Source organism: Eleutherodactylus coqui, chromosome 8 (genome assembly GCF_035609145.1).
Source record: "Eleutherodactylus coqui strain aEleCoq1 chromosome 8, aEleCoq1.hap1, whole genome shotgun sequence".
NCBI classification, from domain to species: domain Eukaryota; kingdom Metazoa; phylum Chordata; class Amphibia; order Anura; family Eleutherodactylidae; genus Eleutherodactylus; species Eleutherodactylus coqui.
Window position 1 is genome coordinate 111816319 of NC_089844.1, and position 17219 is coordinate 111833537.

Sequence of the window (17219 nt, forward strand, 5' to 3'; positions counted from 1 at the left end):
CCCAACCCTGAATAGTAGTTAGGGGCTACTGAAATAATACTTTATAGTGTATTTTAAGATTTTACCCAACACAACATAAGATTAACATAAATCCTGTCTCTGCTGCTTGCTCCGATTCTTCCTGCCTATTCTAATGCTATACTAGGCAGACAGTAATGGGACTAATACAGATGACACTACATAAATAATGTTGGCACTGACAGTGCTGCCTGCCTGTTTCTCCCTGCGTGGGAATCCTGTCACATTAAAGGGGTTGTCCAGTTGTAAATTATTGATGGCCTCTCTACAGAACAGGTCATCAAGAGTAGATCAGCAGAAGTTTGCCACAAAGGACCCCCACCATTCATCTATTTGCTGGGCTGATGTGCTCATTCACTGAGCTGTTTTCTGCAGGAAGCGGACATTCTCACTGCAGTGGCCTGGCTTAGTATTACAGTCAAAATTACCATTGAAGTGAATGGAGACACAGCCTGCAATACCAAACCTGGCCACTGCAGTGAGAACAGAGGTGTATTGTTAACTACATGCATGAGCACAATGGCCTTGCAAACAGCTGATCACTGCACCCCTAGCAGTAACCCCAGGAACCCAATACAGAAAATATGGCTGCTGTGCTCAGAAACTGAAGGATTCATACAGTAAACTTATTGATTATATAAAGAAGGTCATTGTATATCAACTTTTGAACTGACAAAATTAAGGTGATCTAGAGTTTTCCATGATAGATTAAATATTCATCATTCTGTCTACTATTTTCTCCCTATGGCAGCATGTCTTTGGTTACAAGTTCTGCTTTATCGGAACAGCCTGTGGCAGAGAACTCCGAGGTCTTGAGAGTCATACCACGAGGAACTTATATGGGGCCTGCTGTTGCGCAGAAGAGTAAATGGTTGTATTACCACAAGCCCATCACTCTGCTCATCATTGGGGCAATCGTTCTTCTCGTAGGAATCCTTTATACCATTTTCTACTTCACCGAATACGTGGATGTGCCGTATGCCTTAGGCCCAGTCCTACTTTCCATTGGATTAATATTCCTTGTAACTGGGTTGGTGTGGTTACCAATTATCGCTCAATCAGTCAGGCGTAAAGGACTATTGAGAACAACGACTGTATCGTATTAGTTTATATATAAGAAGTAAACATGCTCTGTGTCAGATGTTCTATCCGTGATTTACTCTCTGTAATTGGTGATTATTTTCAAGCTAATAAAATATGTTCATTCTTCATTCACATCTAACTTATTAAATAATAGAGTTGTATGAGGCGCTTTTTAGGATGGCGTTTTGGTTTACATTAATTACAGAATTCCCAATGAATGGCTACGATTGATTCATTGAGCACTGACTCTGATTGGTCAAGCTTCACAACGCTCAGCCAATCAGAGACAGCGCTTCCAGGCGGCTGGGATTTTTTTAATCCCCGTCCAGAAGAGATGAAAGTGGGACTTTGTAGCACCACTTACAACATTGTAACGCCACAAAATGAATTTAAAATCCCCGCCTGCTTAAAGGGCTGCCTCTGATTGGTTGAGCACTGTGACCAATCAGAGGAAGCACTCAGCCATTGAATGACAGCTGAGCGCTGCTTGTGATTGGTCCCTGCGCTCAGCCAATCAGAGGCGGCACTCAGCCATTCATTGAATTCAAAACTGAATGAGCACAGTCGCAAGGTGGTTTCTCGCCTGTGGATTACCAACCTCTCTCGGACTGGAAATGGGTGCAGAAAACATTCAGGAGACGTGCACTCTCTTTTAAATCTGGCGCCTGACAGTATTTATTGCACATCATACAGCAATCGTGTACAGCATACAAATATCCGCAATTTAGGGTTCCCAACCCCGAGGGTCCCGTCACTAACACTGCCCCGGGTGTCTGGAAGGCGTCCTCCTCTCTCAGACTGGCATGACGGAGGTCCACACAGGACCTCAAACTAGAAGCCTTTCAGCTCCACTGAGCTACAACTTCCCTTGAGTGTGTCAGAAACCAAGACATTTATGTAGCTTCCTGTCACACCCATAGGCGTTAACCTTTTCACTGCACTACCAGAAGTCCTGTCTGCAGCCCTCTACAGGCCTTTCTGTGTACTGCACTCCCACTAATATATATATATATATATATATATATATATGTACATACATACATATATACCCATCCATGCTCACAAAAATTACTCAGTTGAATTAGGAATAATAGTTGAGTGCAGGACACAGTGGAGTTTGGATGAGACAGTTTCCCCCACCCCCTCCTGCCCGCTTGGTACTGCGCACATTACATTGTACAGTCCTATACAGAGCTCCGGTGTGGGCGCTGACAGAAAGTGTAATAGGTGCTGCTCTCTGTTACACTGGTTAGTGGGTGGCACAGTATCATTCGCCCTCAACCCTCACCCCCGGTCGGAGAGTGCGGACTAAAGAGTCCTCTACAGTACAAACCAGGCCTACACACCATAAGGTCCACAGGCCACATGCAGCCCGACAAAGGACTTCTTGTTGCCCGCGGAACGTAACATGACTATGATGTCAAAAGGCTAGTCGCTAGCCTCTTGACATCATAGTCATGCCATGCTAGCCACTAGCTGCTGGTAGTGATAAAGCCTAAGGCTTGCTGCACACGACCAGGTTGGATTCCGGATGCGGGATCCCTCAGCAGAATCTGACCCTGTGCCTGGCTGGTGATGCCACATACCTGTCTTCTTTTCGTCTCATCTGTGCCTCATATAGTCTGGATGGCTCGCCGTCAGAAAACCACAGTACAGATTTTCCTGCGCCGTCGATGCAGAATCCGCTGCCTGTCCGCAATGTTAATTGCGGATGGGCCGCGGGTCTGACGGCTTCCAATGACTTCAATGGAAACCGTCTGTGCATAAACCACACCAAAATAGAGCATACTGCGATTTTTCCTGCATGAGCGGAAAATCGCAGGAAAAGGCTTTTTTATCCAAAGCATGCTATGGAAAGTATTTGCTACGGAATCCGGAGGTGAACACCCGCTCCAGATTCTGCAATGTAAATATGCCAGTGTGCAGCCGGCCTAAAGTTTACTGTTGACGGCTAACAGCACTAGCGGCTAGCATGACAGGACTGTACACGGTAACGGACCTTCAGTGAATGACAGACATGTGACCAGTCACGCTGCACAGCACACGCAGTCGGTCACACGACTGTCACTTAAGTCAGGGAATGGTCCTGTAGGCCCTCAGTGCAGCGGTGCAGCAGAAATCTTTCAACCTGTCCTACAGTATTGTGGACATTGAGGATAGCAGTCAAGCTGTGATGTTGAAGAAACCTTCTATGAATCCCCTAGACAGCTGGGGTCGCCAACAAAGCTGTCCTGGACCGTATCACCCCAGAGGAGCCCATGGAAGACAAGATCAAAAGACAGGGACTGACTTATTTTCGACACCTGATGAGGGCAAATTCGCTGGTAAAAGAGATGCTACTTGGAATGGTCAGCGGTAAAAGGAAACAGGAAAGACAAAGACACGTTGGCTGGACACCATCAAGAGGGACACGGGAATTGACATCAGGGAATTGAAAGCAGCCGTAGAGAATAGAGAAACATGGAGAGGATTAGCCTACAGAGTACCCAAGAGTTGGGCACAGCTGAATCGTATATATATATATATATATATATATATTCTCTAAGGTGAAAGCCCTCACCGACTGACTAACTGACTGGCCACCAATTCTCTAACTTCCTGGTGTCGTACAAACATGAAATTTGTCACAACCATTCTATAGGTCCTAAATAGGAAAAGTAAAGGGGTTATAGCTCGATTATTTAATGCTAAGTGCAAAAATAAGTGCACCCCTATGTTATGTAACTTCTCGCTGTCGTACAAATATGTAATTTGGCAGACCATTCCTTAGGTCCTAAAAAGGAAAAGTAAAGGTCACAACTTGATTATTCAATTCTATGGGTGAAAAACTGAAAATCCGCGATACATGAGATAGTTCTTTTCTTAGAAAGCATAAATCCTAGGGAGAGAATTTGTATACTGAGAAGAATCTAACAGTCCTCTATGTGTATATACTAAGTAGAATATACAGAAAAGTGAAAATACTCACCTGGTCCTCCGTGATGGTCCGCAGTAAACAGGACCTGCCACAGGCTTCTGTGCATGCGCCGATGTGGCGCACATGCGCAGAAAGCCAGGGAGCCCAGTATATTTAAAATCTACCAGCACCCGGCTGTCAAAGATAGCCGTGTGCAGGGAGATGTGACCGAGGACCGCTGTACGCTGTTCCCAGTCATATGATCAATGTTATCCACTGTTAATGGAAAGTTAAAAAAAGTAAAAATAAAAAATTTAAAAAGTTAAAGTTTCATCTTCCCTTACGGATCGTATCCGTGAGGGGAGATGAAATTACATAACTGAGGTCTCTGGATTTGTCCCACAATGGGATCCTTATCAGCGAACCTTACCCCGGCTTCGGCGTATGCGCTCATCAGCAAAATGGCGGATGCATGCACAAAAGTCGTGGATTGCCCAGGAAATGGCTCCCCTTTCCTGGATACCGAAGGTAGCCGAGAGCCTTGAGATGTCACGGGGGGCTGCAGTGAGTTGTTTCTGGTTACATGATTGCCGTTATCCAATGGATAATGGTGATCACGTAAAAGTAAAAAAAAATAAAGTTTCATCTCCCCTCATCGATGCGATCGGTGAGATGAGATGAAATTTTTTTACCGGAGGCCTCCGTATTTGAACCCCAAAGCGATTCTACTCCGTGGACCTTCCCAGTTTCTGCGCATGTGACCGCCGGCAAAATGCCACACACATTCGTAGGAGCCGGGGAGCCTGGGGAATTTTAAATCTACTTGCTCCCAGCGACTAACGGTCACTGAGAGCCTGGAGCAGTGACAGTGGCCTCGTTGAGCGGTCCCCGGTCATGTGATAAAAAGATAGCCATCAACAATTAGACCGGTCTCATACGACCGGATAGGAATTACGGATTCCGCATGCGTCTGATCCACGGTAATATGCAGATCAATCGCATTGGATTACACAATTCCGCTCACATTAGCGGGTTGGATTTATGTAATCCACTCGCAGAAAGGAGAACGCAGCAGGTTCTATTTTACCGTGGATATCCGCATCATAAAGCCCATTGTGTTCCATGGTCGCGGATATACCCCCAGACCATATGCAACTACATTGTGTACAGGCTGTGGGTACCCGCGTCATCGCTAAGCGACAGCGTGGGAGATACAAACAAAAAACTGTGTACTGCGCATGACCGCCTATGTGAGTACGCAGTCATACGCAGTACATTACGCGGCCATGGCCGGGCTCACAGCTGGGATCCACTAAGGGCCTCCGCAAGCAGATTCCACATACGGTCGTGTGAACCCGGCGTTATTCAAATCGCTACCTGTAATATGTAATTTACAAGAAGCACCACGAACACTCACCTTCCTGCAGTTCCAGGACCAGCTTGTTGAGTCCCTTCTGTGTGAGACCACCGCACCTCAGGGAGCTAATGAAGTCTCACAGAGCGCCACTTTTCACACCCCATCCCTGCCGCTGAGGTCAAGAAATACCCCCCCAAAAAGCATGGAGTAGGATACCCAGTTTAATTGCCACATGTGCCCATCCCAACCAGGCCCCTGTAATTACCCCTGTCTTCGGACATACTATACAGTTTACATTATTACTTTTATCTAAGATTAAAAGAATGCCGAAAAGGGGGGGGTTATGTTTAGGGAGTCAATTTTTATTCTGCATAAGTGAGCAATAGAGCCTGGAATTTATTCAGTTGTACCCTGAAATCCAATGGGTGCTCCTTCCATTATAGGCCTACCATGTGTCCTTTAAGTAGATTAGGGCCACAATGGGTATGTTTCTGAACACGGGACAAACAGGGAGATCCATTTTGGGGTGAAAGCCTTAATTCCTATGTATGCTATACAAAAAAAACCCTGTTTTTAAATTGATACAGTTGCCAAAAAATGAAAATCGCAATTTTTTCCTTCTGCTTTGCGTAGATTAATTCAAATACTGTGGGGTCAAAATATGCAGTACACCCCTAGATGAATTTGTTAAGGGGTCTAGTTTTCAAAATTGGGTCATTTGTGGGGGTTTGCTGTCGTTTTAGCTGCACAAGGGCTCTACAAGTGTGCAATGGGGCCTAAAACGCCTTCATGCAAAATTTCTGTTCTGAAAGCCACTGGCTGCTCCTTTCAGTTTGGGCCCCGTTGTACATCCAGACAGAAGATTAGGGCGACAATGGGTATGTTTCTGAACACAGGACAAACAGGGGTATCCATTTTGGGGTGTAAATCCTCATTTTCATGCGCACTATCGAAAAGAAAACTGCCTTTAAAATGACATATTTGATGACATTTTATTTTTTTCTCCTGCATTAATGCATTAATTCCTGAAATAAATACTCCTGACACCCCTCAGTGAATACATTAAGGGGTGTAGTTTTTAAAATGGGCTCATTTGTGGGGGTATCTATCATTCTGACACCTATGCGCCTTTGCAATCTTGGCTCGGTGTGGGAAAACAAAATGTTCCTCAAAATGTTGATAATCATTGTTAAATTTGTACGTCTCCCAAACGGTTAAAAAAAATTGAAAGTTTTTCAAATGTGCGTCCAGAAAAAAAGTAAACAGATGGAAATATATATCTTATCAAGCGTTTGTACAGTATGTTTGCACATATATGAGATATTGAAACTGAAAATGTGAATTTTGTTGTAATTTTTTCAAAATGTTCCCAATTTTGGCCCTTTTAATAAATATGCATAAATTCTATTTGTCTATTCTTACCACCTAAATGAAGTACATGTGGCGAAAAACAATGTCAGAATCACTGGGAGTTATTCTATGTCAAAGTAACACGTCAGATTTCCAAAACTTGGCTCCGTCACTAAGGGGGTAAGGGTAAAAAGTGAGGAGAGTGGAAGGGTGGCACATTCTGCAGAGGGACATCGGTACATGCAGTTTGGGGAGAATCTAACACTCCTCCATGTGTATATATATTTTATTCCTCGGTTCCTCTGAAGTAACCACGACTTCATAAAATCTTTCGTTCAAACAACAGGTAAAGACCTGTACGAAATTAACTTGGGTGAAGCCGGGCATATCAGCTAGTTGGAATATAAAGGCCTTAGCGTGTCATGTGGTCATCCAACCACAAGATGGCAGTATTTTGTTTAAAAACCAACACAAGACACATATAAAATGCAATATTCTTGTACATATCTGTATTTTGCAAGCCACTTTCCTGGAATGATCTCATTGCCGAACTAACAGCATTGTATTAATGGAATAACTTACTTGGGCAATGCAATTACACATACAGCTAATGTTCACAGAAGCATTTACTTCTGACCAAGGAGACAACAATAAGATAAGCATAATAAGCATACATATAAAAGTGCTATTTCCCTTAGATCAGAACTCCTCTCATGTTGGAGATAAACGTTCATAATACTGCCACATTTGACGGCGCAAGCGGTACACTCAACATGGCCGCCTGGCTTCGCCGAGTGTTGCGCCCCACTTCCTGTCCGACGTGACGCACTTCCTGTCTGGATTTCCTCGTTGCGTGCTGCTGGTAGAGCACGTTTCCTCGGCTTGGGGTGATCGCCGCGTGCTTGACTCGCCTGCAGGTAGGATTGCTGTCTCCCTCTATATTAGTGGCGCAGGGAGGGGTCAGTCACCTGTGTGCCGGGGTCTTAGAACGTGACCTTAAAGGGGCTCTCCGCCAGGGACGTCTATGTGTTGTGGAATGTTTGGTCACGGGGAAGCTTCCTGTTTGGTCCCGGACACACGTCTACAAGGGAGGTGCTGGAGCTGTGTGGTCCCTCTCTAGATGTCTATCGGGACACAGACACACACACTCAGTAGTGGGATGTTCCTACAGAGTCTGCGCAAATCTGTACCCCAATGTCATGTGACCCGTATAAATCGTCGTGCAGTATTTAAAAAATTTTTTTTTAAAATAAAATAACGAGTTCAGTGTTTTGTACAAGTAGTCGCTGATGTCCGGCTGATGATCGCTGTGCGCCGACCCTCCTAACGGTACGCTCACACCAGCGGGTTTGCAGGCTTTTATTTCAATCCTGAAAGATGAGACCGATTGTTAATTTTATCTATTTTATTTTTCTTGCTTTTCTGCGTGTTTCCCCCCCCCCCCCCCTTTTTTTTCACTTGCTTTGCATCTGATTTTTATACACAGAAAAATGATGGCCAAATGATATAATTAAAGGTTCTGCATGTTTTTTTTTTTTTTTTTAATGCTTTCAATAGATATGCTAAAAATAGATATTTGTTTACTCGCAGCTGTTCACTTGCATGGGCGACTAGTATCTAAAAATAGCACCCACCATTGGACCGGCTGCTACGAATCTTTTTGCTCAGACTGTTGGATTAAAAAATCGCACATGTGAAGGAAATGACTTAAAATGGTCTGTTTTATTTCTGGGCAGTTTCTGTCCGAAAATTGGACTGAAAAAAAAAAAAAAAATTCCTGTTCGCATGCCCCTCTGCCTCATGTGTATGCCCCCCGCAGCGTGTTACCGGTGTTTGTAATTGGTGGGTCTGCCTGCAGAGACCGCGTATCACACAGACGTGCGCGGTGTGACTTTTTTTATCCCACGCTCTTTTATAGCGGGGTTGTGTATGAAAGCTCCGCCTCTACACAATGTATTGCATATGGATGGATACCAATATGTAGGGCTCACAGTGCACAGAGGCATAGAGCGTGCTGCCATCTATTTCTCACGCGTATCTACATGTGCACAATCAACGAAAGCCCGACGACTCTCACGGACTCCATTCACCGTGCAACACACGCATAATACGCAGTAAAAAAAAAACGCCCATGGGCGTGAGCCGTGGCCTGGCGAAAGTTTGAGATTTCAATGCCAACTTGGTGCAACACAACACCAGGGTGTCACGGCCTCTGTCCAAATGAAGGCCTCATGTCCATGGCGCGCGCAAAATTCCACATGCCAATTTCCACAGCAGAGGACCCGTATGTCGGTGCACAAATTATTTTTAAATGCTTTGCTGGCGATCGCGAATGCATTTTTTTCTTTTTTTTTGCCCGTGTAGATGTACGTGGAAGATCGTCTGCACTGGGGGAAAAAAAATCACAAAAACCACCAGCCCAAAGTTCCTGCCTTCCCTCTCCCTGCTGGGTCTCCAAGCAACCAGAGAGGTATCTGCCTACAAATCCGCAGATCACTTGCTTCCATAGAGATCAATGGAGCACATCCGTGCGGAATCTGCGGTAAAACGGAGCACGCTGCGAGTTCTTTTCATCACGTGGCATCTGCAGATCAAACCTGCAGGTGTTAATTGAAGTGCGGACGCCCCGTGCTTCCCTGTGGGCGGCTTGAACGGCAAATCGCCCACGCTGGTGTCCCGCAATTCAAATCCGCTCGTGGAGGTTGAGCCGAAGTGGATGAGGACTGAGTTACCAGCTGAGTTTGGAGGAGTGGCTCTTCTAACAGGGTACCCCACTCCTCTATGATGTCCAGACGCCCCAATAGACCATACGGAGCTTCTTATATTACAAGGACCCCTGAAGATGAGCTGACTGTGGGGTCTTGATGCTGAGCCTCCCGCCATTCAGCTGTAAGGCTGTCTTTACGTAGGCTGTAAACGCTGTGACATTTCCACCATATTTACAGTGCAAGTTTTGTACATGAGACTTAGAAAAATCGGTGCCGCGTCCGTTTATGCTGCGGGCTTTGACAGCAGACTTCAGAATCTGTAATGCAAAGGGTGAAGTGTGCGGTTTTCCTTTGAGACACAGACGTGCATTGAGTTACAAATTTGGCTTTGCTACCATGTTCCCCGATAGAAGAACTACATGGGTGCATCTAGAGGGGACTGACTGCAGATTACCCCTCCACCAGTGGGATGTGTACCCTCGGTACTCCTCCTCAGGCCCGTTCACATCATGTTCAAGTCTGTCTCCAGATGGAAACCTGGATGGAGCCGTAGGCGTCCATCACTCGGATGACCTGTAAGCGGGGTTTTATTTGTTTCTGGCGTGTGGGAGAGAATTGCGTAGCCGACTTCTACTATACCTGGCGGGTGCGGCTGTGTGCAACAGCTGACGCTTTCCAGCATCGGGGTGTAGGCGGGCAGCTCCCAGGTCTGCCATCTATTAAAAATATAATTGGTATCACCGTGTCCGTAAAAGTCTGAACTATTAAAGTATCACATTGTTTATCCCAAACAGAGCGTGCCATAAAAAATACAATACCAGAAATGTAGATATTTGGTCATTCAACCTCCCCCTGCCCCCCCAAAAAATCAATACAAAGTGATCAAAAAGCTGTATGTACTTCCAATTTACAAAGTCCACACAGCCTTGTCAGAAAAATTAAAAAAAGTTATGGGCCTTGTTATGGTAGTGCAGCACAGTTTTTTGGTTTTTTTTTTCAACCCACTTTAAAAAACTTTCCAGTGGGCTGTTATATGGTATATTTTTACCTTTTTTTTTTTTTTTTTTACCTGCAGAATCCAAAGCAAGGCACCAACTGTGTGAAGCCACTGATCCACTTTTGGAACTTTGGCAGATAAAAAGTTAAATAATACTGTCAAAAAATGCAACTCTACCCACAAAAAAAACAAGTTATGACACGGCTATGTCAGTGGAAAAATAAAAAAGTTATGACTCTTGAAAAGCGAGGATGAAAAAATCAAGACCCTCGAAAGTGACTGGTCTTCTAAAGGGTTAAATGTATTGTTTTCTTCAAAACCCCAATGATGGAGAATTGCTGGTTTTGAACAATGGGTCCGAGTATCTGATGGCTCTCTCCATTAGTGTGGTCAGCGTACTCTGGGAGCACATGTTAATGCAGCGGTAGATAGACCGCTTAGCCGCAACGTTGAAGGGATTTTCCTGAGGATAGGCCATTGGTAGCTAATCACCAGGGACCCACCGCTCGGCATCCCCGACGATGAGCAGATCGCCTCACCTACATCTTCTATGATGCATGTTGGCTTCACTCCCATCAGCAGGAGGTGAAGCAGCCTGTTATACTTCCGCCTCGGACATCGGGGTCGGACAAGGAGGTGTAATAGCCATTTCAGCTCCCATTGTTTTCACCAGGTGTGAAGGCAGCTTGGGCACTTCCTTTGCCATCTCCTACGACACACGTCCTGCCGGCCGCACTGATAGCGGGCCACGTGAGCACTAGGGATCCCGAGCGGCGGGTTCCTGGCCATTAACTATAGATGACCTATCCTAAGGTCGTATCCTAAAAAGTGAATCTGTACTCCATGTTTTGTGCATGAGAACTTAGAGACTGCTTTGTACCAACAGACTGGTCATAGAAAAACTTTAAAATGCCCTTATTATACTCATGTTTTTTACCCCCAACAGGTTCTGTAATTCTTCATAAGAGACACCATGATGACTGAAAGTAATGAATTCCTGTGCTCCCCACCTAAGAAAACGGTCCGGTTTGGTGGAACAGTGACTGAAGTCCTGTCTAAGTACTCCCAGGTAAACCCATCGGCACCAGATTCATGATATTCTTGATATGACTTGTCCAGTGTGGGCTAGAATATTAATGGGGGGTTTCAACCCATCATGGATTCCAATATAGATATATCATATAAGTGTAGTCATTAGGGTCTGGCAGCTGAGACCCCCAACAGTCCTGAGAAAGAAGAAGCCCCATTGCCTGTTGTCAATGTAGAGCTGACCACATATGAAGTGGGAAGCAAGTAACTCCTTAGATCGCCTCATGTACTGAATGTGATCGGCACTGCAGATCTTTACAAGTACCCGTGTCATGTGTTGATATGTACTGTTTCCCACCAGGATGAGAGCGAGTTACATGGCTGCTGCACCCATGCATGCAAGCAAGAATACCGGGAGGTCTGTTAAAGGCTCTATCCCATCAGAATCACTTATCACCTGTCCATAAATGATTGACCGCTGGAGGTCTGACCCCTGGGAGACTCGGGGATCTTGAGAACAGCATAGTGAATGGAGTAGTGGTGTTTATGCATGACCACCAAATCATTCATTGTGTCTGGAGATGGCCACACTGCTGTAAAATAAAAATCTTATTATTTGCACTCTTATTACGCATCGCGTTCAGGTAATTTATTTATTACCCCCCAGCAAGCTGGGTACTCATTTTACCGACCTCGGAAGGCTGAGCCAACTTGCAACCTTCAGGTCATGAGCGAGAGCTTAGGACTGCATTTCTGCTGCCATAACAGTCCGCACCACACAAGGCTCATTTACCCAGGGGTGTGTGCACTGTTCTCAAGATCCCTGGGTTTCTAGTCGGCGGACCCCCAGCGATCAGTCATTTATCATTAAGATAGGTGATAAATGATTTTGGTGGGATAGCTCCTTTATCATAGTAACTTCCTTCTAGAAGGGGCAGGTGACCTTTAGCAGCACCTGTTGATCTGATCGGTTATGAGTTTTTACATTGCATGATTGTTGGCTGCTAAAGTGTCCCAACAGTCATCCCAGCAGATGTCGCTCCTGTGCTTTCACAGAGGATCGATGATCGCTCAGTGAATGGAGGTAGTGGGTAGAGATGTCTTCCGCTGTCCGCCTCCGTTCACAGATGAATGACTGCTCATTTACACAGGCTGGTTTGGTTTTTATGCCTGCCTAAACTGAACAATAAGCAAACGAATTGGCAGTATTTACACTGAATCCCACAATCCAGTGATACGCCGACTTCACACAACCGGATTTCTACTGTGGAATCCAGAGTCTGCGTCCGCACGGAGGATCTGCAGCAAATAGCATGCATTCCAAGGCATGTAAAATCGCTTTTTCCTTCACACTCACGGAAACGAATTGCGCATTCCACGAGCAGAGGAAAAATCGCAGCGTGATCTATTTTGCTGCAGAATCTCCGCGGACAGCCTTCATTGAAGTCCATGGAAGCCGTCTGATCCGCAGCCCATCCACATGACGCAACATTGCGGGAAAAACAAAAATTAAAAAAAATATATTTACATCTGTACTGTGCCTGACTGACGGCGAGCGTCCGCTGTCATTCAAAGTACAGAAAAGGCAGGTACGCGGGGTCGCCGGCCCGGGATTCTGCTGCGGGAACCTGTATGTGGAATCCAGCTCTGCCGTGTGCAGCCAGCCATAATATGGGCAATATTCATTCTGGGATCAGACCGAGCGTGCATTACCATGCCTGTCTTGACAGACGTATGCAGCCATGTATTTTGGTACCTTGTGATGAGACTGTGTTTAGTTATTTGTACTTTTTTTCCGACTTTAGGGCAACAGGACAGAATTTGAACTATTAAAGCACCAGCTGTCTGATCCAGAAATAAAGGTAGTGTTTACGGCAGATCTTGTGCTACATTATTAATGTGTATGCAGTAGTTCTGGCTAAATAGTAGTAATCCCATTGTAGCTCCCTAATAGTTTATATTGAGAAGATATGAGAACTGTGAAACTATATCCATTAACCTTTTAGTGACTGTCAATGTGCCTTTTTATGGTGGTCACTACTATCATAGTGATCGCAGGGTGCCAGCAGGCTGCCACAGTAGATGGAGGCCTAAGAACTGCCTCACCGTCTGCCGTGCACCGTAGCCAGTTATGTTGTTTACACTGCATATTGAAAGACGTAAAAGAAAACCAAAACAATTCAGAATTGCAGTTTTATTTTTGCTCAACATGCCTCCCCCAAAAGATTGTAAAAAGCAATAAAAAAAATCACTTCTACACCAATACTGTATCATAAAAAAACTAGAGATGAGCGAGCGTACTCGCTAAGGCAAACTACTGGAGCGAGTACTGCCTTATGCGAGTACCTGCCCACTCGCCTCTAAAGATTCGGGTGCCGGCGGGGGAGAGCGGTGAGCTGGGTGAGAGAGTGAGAGAGAGATTCCCCCCCCCCCATCCCCGTTTCTCCCCACTGGCACCCGAATCTTTAGAGACGAGCGGGCAGGTACTCGAATAAGGCACTACTCGCTCCAGTAGTTAGCCTTAGTGAGTACACTCGCTCATCTCTATAGAAAACAAGCTCGTCCTGTTTAAAGACAGACCTTCACACAGCTCTGTCGCTAAAAAGGTAAAAATGTTATGAGTTTTGGAATGCGGTGATAGCAAATCAAATTAAAGCCCCTATCCACGGCACGCGCCGATTCTCCAATTCAGTTTTTCCCATGAGCCCTTAGTGTTTTTATTGTGTTAAAGTAGTAAAACATTTAAACAACCAAGTATATAAATCAGGTGGTGGTATAATGGTATTGGACAGAGAATATCAGCTCCGTTATATCATGTCATATATGCTATACAAACATCTAAAAAGAAACAATGGCGGAAACGTCAGCTCCCCCCTCCAAAAAGAAAATAAATACATTTTATATGTATGTTTATTTTACAATACATTATGTGGGGTTCCCATAAATTCAGACCCTCAGAAGGCAATGTTGACAGAAAAAGTTATGATTCTTGGAATGCTACAATGAAAAAGAACGAAAAAATTACCTGGTCATTAGGGCTCAAAATAAGCCGGTCACTAAGGGGTTAAACATGAGGATCCTGCTGCACCTTCACTGTTGTGTCTTCCTCTTCTACTTAGATGTTAGGGGTTGATGGAAGATGGGAGAGGGCTTGTGAGATCCTGCAGACCCCTTCTGCAGAGGCTGTCAGCGCTGTCACTACTTCCTGTCCAGCCTATTAAGCGCATTAGATTAATTGGACGATGCATCTACGGAGGTGCTGATTATCTCTTGTATTTGGTCATTTGCAGGACGCACAGATTATAAACTGGCTGCGTGAATTCCGGGTTTCGGTTAATTACCTGACAAGTGAATATGAGCAGCTGGTGAACATTGTGCTGGTGAGTAAGTGCTGTGGTCAGTATGGTCTGTGGGCTGCCGCTGTGTACACTGAGGGCTCATTTACACTTTCATATGAAAGTAAGCATTAAATATGCACGCATAGTACTGAACGTAAAATCGGGATCAATACAGATTTGTAATACGCAAGTGTGAATGAGTTCTAAGGGCTCTTCCCCACTGGCGATTGCTTTTCCTGTGATGCGAGAGTGAGTGAAAACGCATGATTTTGAAACCAACTCACTCCAAATTGCAATTAAAAAAAGCTGCGATATCGCCTATTGTTTTTAATAGAGCTGGCGGCTCCGTTGTAATCAATGGGAGAAGATCGCGAAAGAGCTTTGAAATCCCCCTTAGCGAGGAGAAAGAAAGGGGAAGACCTATTGGGGATCTATTGCATATCTCCCCATATTTGGAAAGATAGGGGATGGGGCTAAAGGGCTTTCCCAGGGCTTCCCAAGAGGACGGGGGGGGGGGGGGGGGGGCTAGAGAGGGGGTGAGACTAGAGGGGTTCTTATAGTGGTTCTTCTCTAACCAAGAGAGGGGGTGGAGCTAGAGGGACCCACCCTCTGCCCCCCCCCCTGCTACAGCTCTCAGGGAAGCCCAGGGAAAGCCCTCTAGCCCCACCCCCTGTATCTCTCTAAATATGGGGAGATATGTAATAGTTCCCCTGTAGCTCCATTCCCCCTCTCTCCTCACTATGGGAGATTCCAAAGCTCTTTTGCAATATTCTCCCCTTGTTTTCAACCGGGCCAGCTCTGCTGTTGCTGGCCCCATTGAAAACAATGGGCGATATCGCAGATTTTTTTTAATCACAACTTGGAGTGAGTGAAAATATCGCAAATGAGAATGAAATCATTGAAAATCATTGGTTTCAAAATCATGCGTTTTTACTCACTCTCACATTGCAGGAAAATCTATCGCCAGTGTGGAAGAGCCCTGAGTCAGACTAATTCCCACGGTCACTTTTTTGTCTTGTACCATTACTTTTTCTGCTACCCCCGTTTCCCCTAAAATAAGACAGTGTCGTATATTAAGTTTTGCTAGCAAAGATGCGCTAGGTCTTATTTTCAGGGGATGCCTTATTTTTCCATGAAGAATTCACATTTATTGTTGAACAAAAATGTACATTTATTATATACTGTACAGTAGTTGTCATCATAAACCAACATACCCAGACAAACTATGAATCCTATCAAGAATTTCTTGTTCCTACCATTATTTCCATGTCCACAATGTCTGGAGACTGTAATGATCACACCCTAAAGAATCAAAGTGACACACTGGTTGCCTGATTCACACACAGGGCCACAAAAAATAAGGTCTGTAAAGTACCTGGCACCCACAGTCTGGAGACTGTAACGATCACCCACAGCAGTTCCTGGACCACTTGTACAGCAGGGACGATATTGCAGCTTCTGGCCACCAGGGGGAGCTCATCACAGCAGGACAGAGCTAGGTCTTACTTTCCGGGGGGTGGGGGGTCTTATATTTAGCACTTTCGCAAAACATCCATGTCTTATTTTCGGGGATGTCTTATTTTTTAGGGAACACGGTAGCCGTAAAATAGAATGCAGGCACAGCTCTTTAAACATTGACCATTGAGATTATTATTATTTTGTTTTAATATAGAATATGCAAGGGGTTCGATATACTTTTTCTGTATACAATAGGTCCTGAATCTGGAGTCCATCCTCCTCTTATTTATATATCCACATGATCAGGTGTTTTCACATATTGCTTGTTTTTCAGTGTTCTATTGAATATCATGTCAGCGTTGTTTTAGAAGTCAGTGGAGCCTAAAAAATATATATCCATATGTCATATCTGTATCACTTGCTGTGGATTTGCATTACAGCTACTGCAGATTCACATGCAGACTACCAAATGCGGATTTCATGTCAAGAACTGATATTCCTTTTTTTTTCTTTTTTTCTAAGATGTGGATTTCAAATCTGTGTGCAAAATGGGATATATAGTTGATTCGGATTTGATGTAACCTAAAGTTTCATGAGCTGTAGTGGTCCGATCATCTTTAAAGGGTTTTATCCCACGTATAACTCTTTTGCTGCAGGAAGCAGACAGCCCTGTTTATTGTGCAGTGGCCAGGGTTGGTAGTGCAGATTGAGTCGCATTCACTTCACTAGGACTCAGCCTGCAGTACCAACCTGGGCCACTGTGCAATCTACAGAGCTGTCTGCTGCCTGCAGCAAATCAGCTAGAATTGAGACAACCCCTTCAACATAGAGCCCCAAAGATAGAGAGCAAGGTACCAATACTGCAGCCGTGTCAACTGAAATTGAAAAAAAAAATTTAAAAAAAAATATATATATATTTTTTTTTTATTAGTGTATTTGGTCAATTTGCAGGGATTACAGTGCTTATAAGAAATCCACATGGCCA

General features: G+C 44.8%; 1 protein-coding gene across 2 annotated transcripts in view; it reads left to right on the forward strand.

The window, feature by feature from the left end:
* The first annotated feature begins 7540 nt into the window (after positions 1-7540).
* RRN3 (RRN3 homolog, RNA polymerase I transcription factor) overlaps positions 7541-17219 on the forward strand; it is a 38797-nt gene continuing 29118 nt past the window's right edge. For both annotated transcript variants that reach the window (XR_010786400.1, XM_066576218.1), the window contains exons 1-4: positions 7541-7621; positions 11356-11478; positions 13244-13300; positions 14729-14818. Coding sequence is in view for 1 of the 2 variants with exons in the window: in XM_066576218.1 (XP_066432315.1) it covers positions 11383-11478; positions 13244-13300; positions 14729-14818 (243 nt within the window). In the remaining variant the exon portion in view is untranslated. The remainder of the gene's footprint in view (positions 7622-11355; positions 11479-13243; positions 13301-14728; positions 14819-17219) is intronic.